This window comes from Python bivittatus, unplaced genomic scaffold (assembly GCF_059951505.1).
Source record: "Python bivittatus isolate LINGU-HERP-01145 unplaced genomic scaffold, Pbiv_v1 ctg000680_np1212, whole genome shotgun sequence".
Lineage (NCBI taxonomy): Eukaryota > Metazoa > Chordata > Lepidosauria > Squamata > Pythonidae > Python > Python bivittatus.
The window spans coordinates 6,752,307-6,765,615 of NW_028277095.1; the positions used below are offsets into that span (position 1 = coordinate 6,752,307).

At 44.4% G+C, this 13,309-nt stretch overlaps 1 protein-coding gene across 2 annotated transcripts; it reads left to right on the forward strand.

The window, feature by feature from the left end:
• The first annotated feature begins 769 nt into the window (after positions 1-769).
• Positions 770-9,905, forward strand: NEURL3 (neuralized E3 ubiquitin protein ligase 3). 2 transcript variants are annotated; one of them, XM_007430396.4, is made up of 3 exons: positions 770-943; positions 4,734-5,231; positions 8,053-9,905. In XM_007430396.4, exons 1-3 carry the CDS (start codon positions 898-900, stop codon positions 8,322-8,324), a joined length of 816 nt encoding a protein of 271 aa, XP_007430458.3. In that variant the 5' UTR covers positions 770-897; the 3' UTR covers positions 8,325-9,905. The 2 variants fall into 2 exon arrangements, with proteins under 2 accessions (XP_007430458.3, XP_025023818.2); XM_025168050.2 differs by having other exon boundaries at positions 770-925.
• Positions 9,906-13,309: the final 3,404 nt, after the last annotated feature.

Sequence of the window (13,309 nt, forward strand, 5' to 3'; positions counted from 1 at the left end):
CACTAGATGGCAGCAGTATGTCTGTTTGCTGCCATCAGGTGGCCATTTGAACGTTTCGGACCCAGATGTTGCAACTGTGTTGTGTAGAAATGTGCCTACCTAGGAAAAAAAGGTAGAAAGCATTTGGGGAATGCTAGAAGGAGTGGTAGACACAAACCTGCGTGGAAGCTGTTTGGGGTGTAAGAAAGCGGTTGTGCAATTCACAATTGTTTGGGGCTCGAATGAGGTTTGTGGCCAGGCTGGGCATTATGTTAATCGCACAGCCCTTTGCAAAAGCATCACTGGATGGTAGGACTGTAATAGAACAGTGTTTTTCAACCTTGGCAACTTTAAGGTGGGTGGACTTCAACTCCCAGAATTCCCCACCCACCTTAAAGTTGCCAAGGTTGAAAAACACTGTAAGAGAAGGTTCCCATCAGCTTATACTGGTCTTGCAGAAATGCTGGTCACTTTAGCTGGACCAGATAGATCAGAACAGCAATTTTGTGCCTGGATTTCTCAAGGGCTCCACGCGAACAGCCGAGGTGAGCAAAAGCCGGAGGCCGAAGTGTATTCATCTGGGCAGGAAGCCAGATGTAACAATGCAAACCCAAGGGCTGTGCCCTGGCTCAGATTTCAGGCATAGAGAAAGAGAAAGAGAGAGATGCTGGAAATTCCCTCCTACAACAACAAAATGGTATGTCTTGTGACAGTCATACACACATCCACAGAAACTTCAGCGGTGATTAATGTTTAACTCACGAGGGTGCTGTATAAAACGGCTGCCTTCCTATCAGTTAGTAGCAGAGTCCTTGATGGTGCTCGCCCCACCTGGAGAACTACTTCTTCAGCCTGGTTTAAAGGAAGGGAGAAGCAGGTGACCAACAGCCAGCCCCCCAGGCCACCCCCCGGTCAGCAATGGGAGCGTGCCTTTGCCCCTCGGAGGGTAAGGAGAACGTTCAAGGTAGCTTTCTGAATAAAAGGTTGGGTTGAAAGGCTGGTTTCAGCACAGCTTGAAAGGGGAGGACTCACACAAAAGTGTTTCTGGGCATGCACTGAGCGCCTTTACCCTGAGCACTTAGAGATCTGTGGTCAGCCCTCTTGCAACAACGCGCTATAAATATTTGACTCTGGGCATTGGTAGCAACTGGGTTTCGATGTCTCTCTAAAGCGTGAAGGGCAAATGCAACAGAGGAAAAGTATTGGGTGCTGGGTGCTACCCTGGAGGGCTGATGTGGAACCTCCACATTCAGGGATAGCCTGTCGGAATCCTAGGAGCTGATGAATGGGCGAGCGGAGTAGGCTTGATTGTGGAGCTTTTCAGAAGCAATCTGCCAGATTTGGTGATCTTGACACAGCTCAATGAAGTAAGAATCTGTTTTTTGGTGAAGCCGGAATCTGTGCATCTCCAGATGTTGATGAATGACCATCTCTATTGTTCTTGGCAGCTAGCCATACTGGTGTTGGGAGTCCAACAACATCTGGAGCGCTGGAGCTCTTCCACCCTGTATGAAGGATCTGATAATTGACAGGGTGAGAGATCAGCATCTCTATCTCCACACCAGGGAAAGAGAGAGAAAGGAGGGCAGTGGCTTCTGGGCCTCCTGGATGCATCTCCCTGGCTTTGGTCATGATCCAGCATTGTCCTGGAGCGCTTTTCTGACCCAAAACTCTTATCCAATGTTACAAGGAGGGTATCTGGGCAGGGGGGCGAATAGAAATTTTGGTATAGAGGACCTTTCTATACAAGGTGCCTCCAAACAAGGGGGACTGCAGCTTCCACAATTCCCCACTTGGGTGGTGAAGGTTGCAGTCAAGCCATGCTTTCTGTGTTTATAAATCCCCATGGAGTTTTCTTCATTCAATAACGAATGCAGGGTTACTCCTTTACTCTCCTCCCCTTCTCTTTTTGGTATGCATTGCTTGGAAGGTTTGAAATAAAGCCAGGATTAAAGGTTTAAGTCAGTGTCCTTGGGGTCTGATGCAGTGGCTAAGAGGGGACACTTTTTGCTGGGAAACTTCTGGTTTAGCTGAATCCATGTTCATCATTTAGATTATATCCTGCCTTTTCTCCAGCAGTTCAAAATGGTTTATATGGGGGGGGGGGAGTGTCTTGATTTTTTCAGCACAATCGCTGAAAAGGAAGGACTCAGAGACAGTGACTGGTCCAGAGTCCACCAGGAGATGTTCATGGCTGAGGCTGGACTAAGCACCTGGTCTTGCTGGTTGCAACAGTCCATTCCTTGAGGACTACATCGATCTGGCATCCTTACTAGATATGGGCAGGGTGGCCTGATTGTGGGACTTAGTGTAGAGAGGACTTCCCTGCTGACATGTTCTCCAGAACTATGAACCATTGCCCGAGATCCCCAGCAAGCACCGCATTGCTTTCCAACACAGAGTTAGGGCTCTCGGCTGGGGTATTCACCCATCCTGGGATCTGGGCACTAGAAGAATAAAACACGCATGCAATGAAGTTACGTAGCAATAAAAATGCCCATCAACTTCTCAAATGATATCCAGAGGGCAGGTGGCCGAAGGGATAAAGGTGGCTTCTTGGTCTAATCATTAGATACATAATGTTGCTTAGGCTGAGCAGTGGGAACTTGGCCTCTCAGGCAGTGTTTTTCAGACTGGGCATCTGACTGGAGAATTCTGGGAGTTGAAGTCCACACATCTTCAAGTTGCCCAGTTTGAAAAACACAGCTAGAAGGCATTCCCTCCAGATGTGTTGTATGGTTAAAGTCCTGTAAGTCCCAGATGCCGTCTGGGAAAAACAGGAGGTTCAGCCCATTACACGTGGAGAGAACTAAAGAGGGAAGATTGTCATTGCAGTTCCTCAAAAATTCTGCAAAATGTCATGGGTGAGGAGAGAATGGCCAATCATAAGTGATGCTGTGACAAGAATCAGATGATGGATCTTGTTTCTAAGGAGAAACAGCCAAGGGGACACAATCACATGAGATTTTGAGGCTAAGAGAACCAGTTCCCACAACACCCTGAACCACAAACTACTCTACAGTTAGCCTCGTTTTGCGAGGTGTGCGAAAGCAGCCGTTGAATTTTGGCAGCTGAGTGTGCATGCTTCAACGGCTCAATGAGGACTAGGCGCTAGTTAAAGTAAGGATGCTGAAGCTATCTGCAGTGGGCCCATCGCTGTCTTTCAGAATATGGCTGTGCGCTAGGCTAGTTAAAGAGCCACTAACGTGCTCTGAACAGAACAACTTTGCTAACGCGTGTGGGATTTTGAGAACTTTTCAGGGCATCTCAGTGGGGAAAGGAGGTCTTGGTTTCTCAAGAGATAGGACTTGCAGACTTTACAGAAATGGCCTCCTGGTTGAACAAGCCCATGGCTCGGGTCTAAGCAGAAGGTATGCTGCTTGGAGCCCTAGCTATTGGGTGCTGATCTGCCCATTGGGCATCGTTTAGCTTCAAGACTTTGGAGAAGGGGCTAAGGAAGACTAGGGATACCCAGGTCCAAAACCCCCGTTGTTCTTTGTGTGAGTTTGGGCTGGTCCCACACCATGAACCTCAACCCACACATACACGCCACTGAGAGAAAAGCATTCCTGAAAGGAATGTACAGTATTCATTCCTGCTAATGGGATAACTCTAACATGCAAGCTGGTCTATGCCCAGGATTTTTGGCCCCAAGAAAGGGTTCAAACGTGTACCCCCTAACCTTGGCTTGAAAAAACATCTTTAGCATATGCCTGTTTGCTGGAAAATTAGCCTCTCCTTGCACTGGCTCCGTTAGCTTAATGCCTCTGACTGAATGAAAGTGAAAGTAACTCGAATAACTGTCTCTAAACACACTTGGGTTTTTATTTCCTTCCAGACCAAGACGGTTTTTAAAATTAATGTTGAGTTTTGCAAGCCCACACAAGGCATGTTTTGTGTCTTGTAGTTCGTTTTCTTTTTGCTTGCTTGGTTTTTTATCCCCACACAAGGCTTATCTTTTTTTCCCCGCATGTACTGACTTGAAACCTTTATCTGCTTTAGTAGCTTTTCCCTTATCTGCAACAGTAAACTCATATAAAGCTGGCAGAAGATCTGAAAAGAAAGCGGTCGGACAGTTAGAGAGCATTTGACATCTGTAGAGCAGGGCTTCCGGCCTCCACCAACCCAACCTGTTTTGCTCTCCCAGGGAACTGAGCACCTTGAGAAGGTGCTGAGTGCTCCAGGTTCAAAAGGTTCCCAATTCCTAGTTAGTGCCCTGGAAAATCAAGTATGTATTTGTAAGCTCTGCTCTCAGTGGATGCTGTTAGTAAGGGCATCTCTCTGCTTGTTAAGAGCTCTGATGTCCCCCAACATAGTTAAGGAGAACCCGTTGTGCCATGATTCATGATCAGGGTAATAAAAGTGCACCTCCCAGTATTAGACACAGCTTTCAGCATCCTGAGGATCACAGCTGTTGATTATGGATCATTCTTGGGTGTCTTGGGGCCCATCCCTTTCTTTTAACCCAACCTACTTCACAGTAGGGGTGTCCACAGGGTGTGGCCAAAAAGTCAAGACAGCAGCTGCAATGGTGTGATGGAAGTTCATCTGTTTTTTATGTGTGACACACATAAAAAGAAGTGGGGTTTTGACTGTGTGGTTGCACATCCATCTTGGCTTTTCTGACTCACCCCTGAGGATACGCTTGAAGAGTAATATTTCTCTTTATTGAGGTAAATGGATCCCATTGAGGTCTTTAGTGAATCTACTCTCTCTTCTTTCTATGATATTAATGGTGATTCATGTCTCCATAGGATCAGACGGCTCTCTCCAAGCTTCCTGCACTCCTCTATTCTTCCATCCTTACATCAAAGGATCCCAAGTTATTATGGATAATTCTTGCTGTATAGTAAGTAGAATAGCCACGTTCCATGATGGTATCGTCTTCTCCAACCGGCCCATAGAGCTTTACGAGAAAGTGACTGTGAAAATCTTACAAGAAGACCAGAAGTGGCAAGGTGGTCTACGGGTGGGCTTCACCTGGAAAGACCCCTGTCTTCAGTCTCGTGAATTGCCTCCATTTGTGTGCCCAGACTTGGTTAAACAAGGGAAGACTTCTGCATGTGTTTTACCAGATGAATATATAGCAGAAGATACCATTGTCAGCTTCTGGGTGGACAGCCAGGGCTGCGTTTTCTGCAGTATCAACCTGGAGGCAGAAGGGTTCTTCCTCTTCAATGGTGTCTCAGTTGAATCTCCTGTTTGGGCTGTTGTGGACGTTTATGGGAGAACCAAAGCAGTCCAACTTCTTGGTAAGCAACTGCAGGCTAGACAATTTGCTTTGGATGGCTTTTTAGATCATAGGAGGGCCGGTGGAGTGAAGGACAGGGTTGTTCCTACTTGGTGAAGCCAGAGGGGTCATGGGAGAAACTAAATGCACAGAGAGGAAAAACTGAAGGATGCAATTAAATTTAATCCCAAACTGAAGACTGGGGAGGGCTCTGACCCATTTAGCATCCTTCAAACCTATGTATTTCTTGCTGGGAAGGGACCAGAGTGTTCCCTTTTCAACTGGGGGAAACAGAGAGATCTCCTGCAGAACGCATAGAAACACAAATGTTTCCCAAAGAAGCTGTTCAGTGGTTCTATATATATATATATATATATATATATATATATATATATATATATATATATATATATATATATATATATATATTCAATATATACCTATATTGGTACCAGTGGCCAGCTGGAATTGGCAGGCTTCTGCAAAGCACCTTCCAGGTCTTCAAGTCTATCCCAAGGTTTAAAATGTATATGATCTCTTATCTCTTGTATACTTAGCACAACATCTGGAGATAGTTTGATGACAGATATTATCAGGGACTTGATCACAACCCAGATTTGACCTTCTGATGAAGATAACCTAATTCATTACTTAATGACATCATCTTTTGCTTACTGATACTTATCTTCCCCTTTCAGAGTAGGGAGTACATGTTGTTCTGAAGTGATTATACGATCACAACATACAATCTGTAAGGCTTGTTAGGTTTAAGCATGGGTATGGGGATCCAAGCATGGGTATGGGGATCCAAGAAGAGAAAAAGTGGACCACACCACTATGCCTCCTCTCCATTTCTTCCATGGAGACACCAAAGGATCCATGGTCATTGCAGCAAAGCTGGTTGTCACGATGTAGCATCAATTGTAGACATTACATTTTTATTCTATATATCTCGAAATAAAAGCATGGATTCTACCTGTACTAGATTACAGTGTGAGGGTCACACACTTCTTGGGGAAACAAATTCTGTTGTTGAGTGTAGTCATGGTGGCACATCCATTTGTTTGTGTACAATGTGTGAAATAGACCTATCGGACAAAGGCATTGGAGAAAGGCCCACAGCTGAAACTGAGCATCCCAAACTCTTTCCTTCTCCAGTGAATGGCAAGGTTTCCTTCTCTCCCCCCTCACTAACATGGCTCACTTCAGCCATCTCAAGATTGACAGCTGATTCCCACTTGTGGAATCAACATGTTGAATGACACCCGCATGCATTGGGAAGGAAGATGAGGTCACTGCATACGTGCAAGTCCAGACTTATCCAGGGAAGACAAAAGGGAAGTCCCTCCTGTCTCTAAAGAATATAGCTTTGAAGGGGGAAGAACAGAAAGGAGGTCCTGGAGGGGAGCCTGAAAGAAGGGGGTTTTACCATCAGCTTGGATGTTCCAGAAAAGCTAAAAGCAAGTCAAGGTAATATTGAACCAGGACTGGACATCTAGTTCAAGGAACTATTGGGTAGATAATAGGTAACCAAGTTCAGCTGGACATTGCAAGAGGAAAGCTGTGTTAGTTTATGGTAGTAAAAACCCAGGAGTCTGGTAGCATCTTTTCCAACTTATACATTTTATTAAATGATAAAAGCTTTTGTGACATACATAAAAAATAGCCAGAGCTTTGATCTCACCATCATGGCCACTGTTTTGACCTTTTTTTGACCATATGCTATAGACACCCCTGTTGCTGCTGCTAGCTTTGGATGAAGAGGGGTAATGTTTTTATGTTCTCTTAAATCTCTGAATTACTTCCTCTTAGCCTAAGCACCCATCCTGGAAATATTATGCCTTCTTTTTTTCATCTCATGTGAAAAATTGAGGCTTTGCAAGCTTAATAAGTAGCAAATAATGGGTATTATGACTAAAAAACCAAAACAGAATCCAGAATATATTTGTTTTAAAAATGTATATACCACTTTTCAAGCATGTGAGAAGGCAGGGAGAAGTGAGGGCCTCAAACGAACCATGTTTGCTAGGGGAGAGCGCTGTGCACCATGGGGCAGCCTTGGGGGGACGGCAGGAGGGAGGATGGGCAGAAGGCACACTCGCACCAGAGTGAAGAGAAGCGGCAGGGGGCGGCTGTTGGGTCAAGTGGGTATTGCAATGTGTATGGCGCTGATTGGATTCGGAAAGTGGAATGTCTGCGGTTTTGCGGTTAATTAGCGGCGCTCCGGGGCGGTAAAAAAAGGTGAGATTGTGAGCCAAGCCCTCGTAGGAGGGGGAGGACAGATAGGGGGTATAAAAACCTGTCAGACCTTGCTTCGGGGTTCCTCCATTGCTGCGGGAGGGACCCACCTTTGCAAACGTGCCCAATAAAAACTTCTGTCTACTGGACAACCGAACCCGTGTCTGTCGTTTTCTGACAAGCACAAGTTAGGTCATGCTGACCAGGAATTCTGGGGGTTGAAGTCCAAAACATCTGGTGGAGGGCACCAAAACGCTTCTACAGCAGAGGGAGTAGCTATATTGCTTGATTTAGGAAGGAGCTCACTTTCAGTACGCTCTGCTTTTGCTCCTGTAAATGGACCAATGTGTTGTTATGAATTAGTTACAGATTCCTCTCTCTCAGTATAAGGGAAATACCATATAAAAGACACCTTTGGGACATCTGCGAGATAAATTAGGACCTTGTATCCCTTCCCATTTTGTAGGAATACACGCCGCAAGTCAAAGAAATGTCAAAAACACACTTCATTTTTTATTACTTAATAAAGCTCTTATTTAACAGAGGACACAAAGACCTCTGATGTCTGTTTTAGACTTTCACGTGGAATATTTATGCCTCTGCAGATTCCACCTGCCTGGAGTTCCAGGAAGGAGCTGAAGAAAGCACTGCTGAAGATTGCATGGTCTGCTTTGCGTCCAAGGCCAACACCATGATGCTCCCGTGCTGTCACGACGGCTTCTGCTCCCGTTGCGCTTTGAAGATTCTGAACACCAGCGGCCGCTGTCCTCTGTGTCGACAGGCGGTGAAGAAAATCCTTCTCATCTCCATTTTGGCAGAAAGGGACAACCCGCAAAGCGGGTTGGAAAAATCAAACAGAATCCACTCCCTGTGGTGACAAAACCTGCGCTATGCTGGTGCTCCTGAAATATGTCAGCCCTAGTAGGAAAGTGCAAGTACTGGAAAGATGAAGAAAGCAGTTGGAAAGGGGGGGGAAAAAGCGATGTTGGCTTAGAAGGGATAGAAGCAATGAATGAGGATGCTGAGTTGGATAAATGAGCTGATTGCAGGAGGTCTGGAACCGCTGGAGATGCACGAAAGCCACAGCCAGGATATGAGAGAGAGTAGCATCAAAAACCTCTTCATTCTTAAAAAGATCACTCCCCTTGCAAGCTGGCGTGAGATTGACAGCTTTAAAATTTAGTTTCAGGACTTTCAAGACAGGGGAAACACCAGCATTGTCTGGTCTCGGGGCAACAAGAATAATGAAGGGCTTGTGGAAAATTCCCAAGGCAGCTCAAGCCATAGGAAAATGTTGTTAGCTATGCCTTGCCAAGTAACTCTTTCCCGTGCAAAATACAATTCATGAGTTAACCAAAGCCTTTGGGAACCTGCTTAAAAGGATATAAATTGCTACCCGTCTTGGCTTCTTTGTAATGTTGATGTTTCCTGAGAATGAGAGAATTATCTTTCAGAAAACAAAAGCTTATTCAGGAAAGTAGATGTGGCCTTTTGGAAGAGGGGGACATGAACAGACTTGTAAATAAATAGCAGTACAAGAATGAACAGTAGAATTCCGCACTGAAGGAGTCACAAGAGGGAGCGAAGCAGCATCGAGAGTTCAAGGCAAAAGGATCTGCCGTTGTTTCTCCTGCTCTGTGGGATGGGAAATCCCCTTGCAGGAAGCATCTGAAGATCTAGGCCTTCAAGACTAAAGACAAAGGGATGATTTCCTGTGACTTGCTCAAACATCTCAAAGTTGGTAGGGACGGCAAACCAACGAGTTGAATGAATCATGTTGAGACTTAGGGGAAGAACCTTATGCAGTCTTAGATTAATTTTTGACAGAGGTTTCTTCATCAGATGCCCTGTATTGAGTGAACAATTTTCGGTTTATGAAGGTTGCAAAACTGTGCAAGCTTTCTGATTTCCCAGGACTCTTCAGGCAAGGATTAATAATCCAACGATCTATCATAGCTGGGCCAATAGCAGGTTATAGTCGATAACGGATTGGGTCCTGGGCCTATGTGAAAATCAAAGCTTGCCCAGAAGAACAAATGGGTCAATCTGTCAGTCTCCCATTTTTGGAGATATAAAATTCATTTATTAAAATCAAACAGTTCCATCTTCTGAATTATAGATTCCTTAATAGGAGGGTGCGTGGCGGGAATTGATAACCTTCCTGCCTTAAAGAAAAATGGTGAATGCAGTTGAATTTGTTTCAATCTGCTTTTAAAGACACAGGCCAGAACCAATAAAAACCGCCAATAAAACAATGCTTTAAAGAATTAAGGACAGAAACAATTGGTAATTTAAAGTACTCATTTACTTGTATTTTAGAGCAGATTGTACATTTTCTAAATGACAAGAGATCAACATGTGCCATCTGTTTCGGTGTTAGTAGTGTTTTTTGGTACTTGCTTCTCTGTAAAAATTGGTATGTATAGAAAGCATTTGTAATAAATTAAGAGATACCGTCCTCTATGATTCTGTTTTCTGTGAATAAGACTGTATTATTAAATAATTATATTTACGGGTATAAAGAGGTCATGTTCAAAGATGCGTAACAGGAAGTGTGGCCTTCATGTCCGAAGGAAGAGATCAAAGAACCAGTTTCTCTAGCAGCCGGTTTCCAACAATGGTAATCCAGTTACTTTTGTGGAAATGGCTAGACAGGACGTGAAGGCAACGCTTTGACAGCTAATATTGCATCTGTTGAAAGAATGTACTTTAAAAACTCTGATGCCCATTCTTCTGAGTGATCCAGGGTAAAAGGTGGAGAAGAGGAAATCTATCTCCTTTTTCCTGTCCTAATCACTTTATAGATGTCTGACACATTCTCTTTTTGGGTCCCGCCAAGCCCAGGTAGAAAGGATTCCAAAGGGGTGTGTATGTGTGTGTGCGTATACAATAACAATTATAAGGATGTGCTGTGTGGTTATTTATTTATCTATAGCAATAAATAATCACTCAGCACCACTTTGGTGTGGAGGATGGAAAAGATTTTCTCCCAAAACAATTGAAAGGAGCCAGAAACAGGTATCAGACTGAATAGTGTAAAAGTGTAAAACTGGAGGAATACTTACATTAAACTAGGCAGTGCAGAACCTTGGCTGATCTTAAAAAGCGAAGCAGTTGGACCTTGCAGGTACTTGGGTGGGAGACTCAGGCGAGGTGGCAAAGGGAGGAGGGCTTGGAAGGCAGGGTCTTCTGACGCACAGGGCCCTGCTCCACTGCCTTTTTATGAGCCTCACTGAAGGAACAGGGGCTGCTCAAAAACAGCGCTGTAAGCCAGAGGGGGTCACTAAACATTTGGACAGATCTGACCCACAAAAGCTTTCTAGAGAACCATGCTGCGTGCCAACTGTTTAATCTACCATGCTATTTTTTAAAAAAATCTCAGGTATTAAAATGTATTGGCCCCAGGTAAGAAAGCACGTGTAACATTGGAAAAGGCCAGCCATATCAAATACACTTGAGTCATCAGTTGTACCTGTTGGCTTAGCTTTGTGGTCTCCTGATAATAGTTACACCTTCCTCCAGGTTGGGCTTCTGCAGATGTGTTGGACTTTTAACCCGACTAATCGGCAGCCAGCAGGGCTGAAAACCACCAGACCTGAAGCCAAAGACACAACCATGGAGCCCCCCAGTAGGAAGGGGCACCCTGCTTCAGCCTTTTATTTTATGCCATTGCTTAAAACCCTTCCTTGGTAGCCAACCCCTCACAGCTGCCGTAATAATCAGTTCTGGAAGCCACAGAAATCTGCCAAGTCCGCCTCCAGCTCTTAAGCAACGTGAATCATCCAGGGACTTATAAACTTTCTAACAAGAAGTGCCAAGTTAAACAAAAGAAAATTGTAAGTCATTAAAAAACGAGATCAGGAAGGCCTGCAGAAAATTCCTCTGGGGGACTGAAGGACAATCACATGAAAGTATATCAGGTTCACACACTCTTCTGGCGCGGTCAGGTGCCAAGATGAAAAGAAAATTTCCCCAATTCCATTTTCCCACCAGTCATTTTGGCCACATTTCTCCACTCTCCCCCACCAGCTGCCCATTTGCAAATATGTCAAGGCTGATGTATAAACCATTTTTTTTTTTTTTTGCAGTGCTGATTACACAAGCTAAGCAATAAAATACACGAACGGTAATGACTTGTTGATGGAAGAATGTTTGCACCCTGGAGATTATTAGACATAAATACCATAACGAAAGTTCATACCGAGAGCATGAATGTCCCTCCCCTTGCAAAGTGTTTTTTCAAGGAAAACGGGAGGGATTGGCTCAAACAGGGCTGGGCAACCATGTGTTCCCTAGAGGCCACACAAACAGCATGGGGAGGGAGTCAAGCGCACTGAAATGGAATGGGTTTTCCAAAGGGTGGGGCCACAAAGTAGATTTGCTTTATCCTTTCTCAGTGGGGAGGGGAAACAGGTTTTCCTTATTTATGTTAAGCCAAGCTTATGTGTGCGTAAGAGTAGTTTCTCACAGGTTTTCAACTCAACTTGGAAATTTCCTACTCAAAGGGGCTCTGACCAACCAGGAAGGAAAGCTCAGGGTCTACATTTACAGCCTGTCCAATTTTAACAGAAATAAGGAGGTAACATCTTTTATCACCCTAGCAAGCAGGTAACAGATTATGAATAAGAATGTGATTAGATAATACGGTGCTGAAACAGGAGTTGTGAAACAGGAGTCCCTTACAACTCTTGAGAACAAAAACAAACTCCGGTTTTTGAGTCAGGTCGCCAGTCTGGTACGGTTTCCTTAATACTTGATGAAACTCATCAAGGTAACCCTCTCCTATGAGTTAAGGTTTTGCTGGAGAGGCTGCAAATCAAAATCCCGGGCTACACTGCGTGCACAATTATTAGGCAAGTTGTATTTTTGAGTATGAATTTCATTATTGAACAACGACAGTGCTCTCGGTCGATCCAAAATGTTAATAAACCTCAAACCTGAATATTTAAGAAAGTAAAAGTGAGGTTTTGGCTTTCTGAGGAGCATATCTGTGTGTGCACAATTATTGGGCAACTATTAGTGTACAGAATTATTATGCAACTAAATGAAAAACGAAAATTCCCCCATCTCACTCCTTTATTTTCATCTGTTAAAGTGAGAATAATGAACAAACTCAAAATTTACAAATAAACATTTCTGACATTTCAAACAAAAAATCAGTGACCAATATAGCCACCCTTCTTCGCAATAACAGTCATAAGCCTTCCATTCATGGCGTCTGTCAGTTTCTTGATCTGTTGACAATAAGCTTTCTGTGCAGCAGCAACCACAGCCTCCCAGACACTGTTCAGAGAGGGGTCCTGTTTTTCTTCACCGTAAATCTCCCTTTTGAGAAGGGCCCACAAGGTCTCAATAGGGTTTAGGTCAGGTGAGGAAGGGGGCCATGTCATTATTCTTTCATCTTTGAGGCCTTTACTGGCTAGCCACGCAGTGGAGTACTTCAATGCACGCGATGGAGCATTGTCCTGCATAAACATCATGGTCTTCTTGAAAGATGCAGACTTTTTCCCGTACCACTGCTTGAAGAAAGTGTCTTCTAAAAACTGGCAGTAGGTTTGGGAGTTGATTTTGAGTCCATCTTCAACCCGAAAAGGTCCATCTGTAATAATACCAGCCCATACCAGTACCCCACCTCCACCTTGCTGGTGTCTGAGTCGAAGTGGAGCTCTGTGCCCGCTACTGACCCAGCCACGGGCCCATTCATCTGGTCTGTCAAGAGTCATTCTCATCTCATCAGTCCAAAAAATCTGTCTTCAGATATTTCTTGGCCCAGTCTTGCTGTTTCAACTTGTGTGTCTTGTTCAGTGGTGGTTGAGTTTCAGCCTTCCTTACCTGGCCATGTCTCTGAGCACTGAACACCTT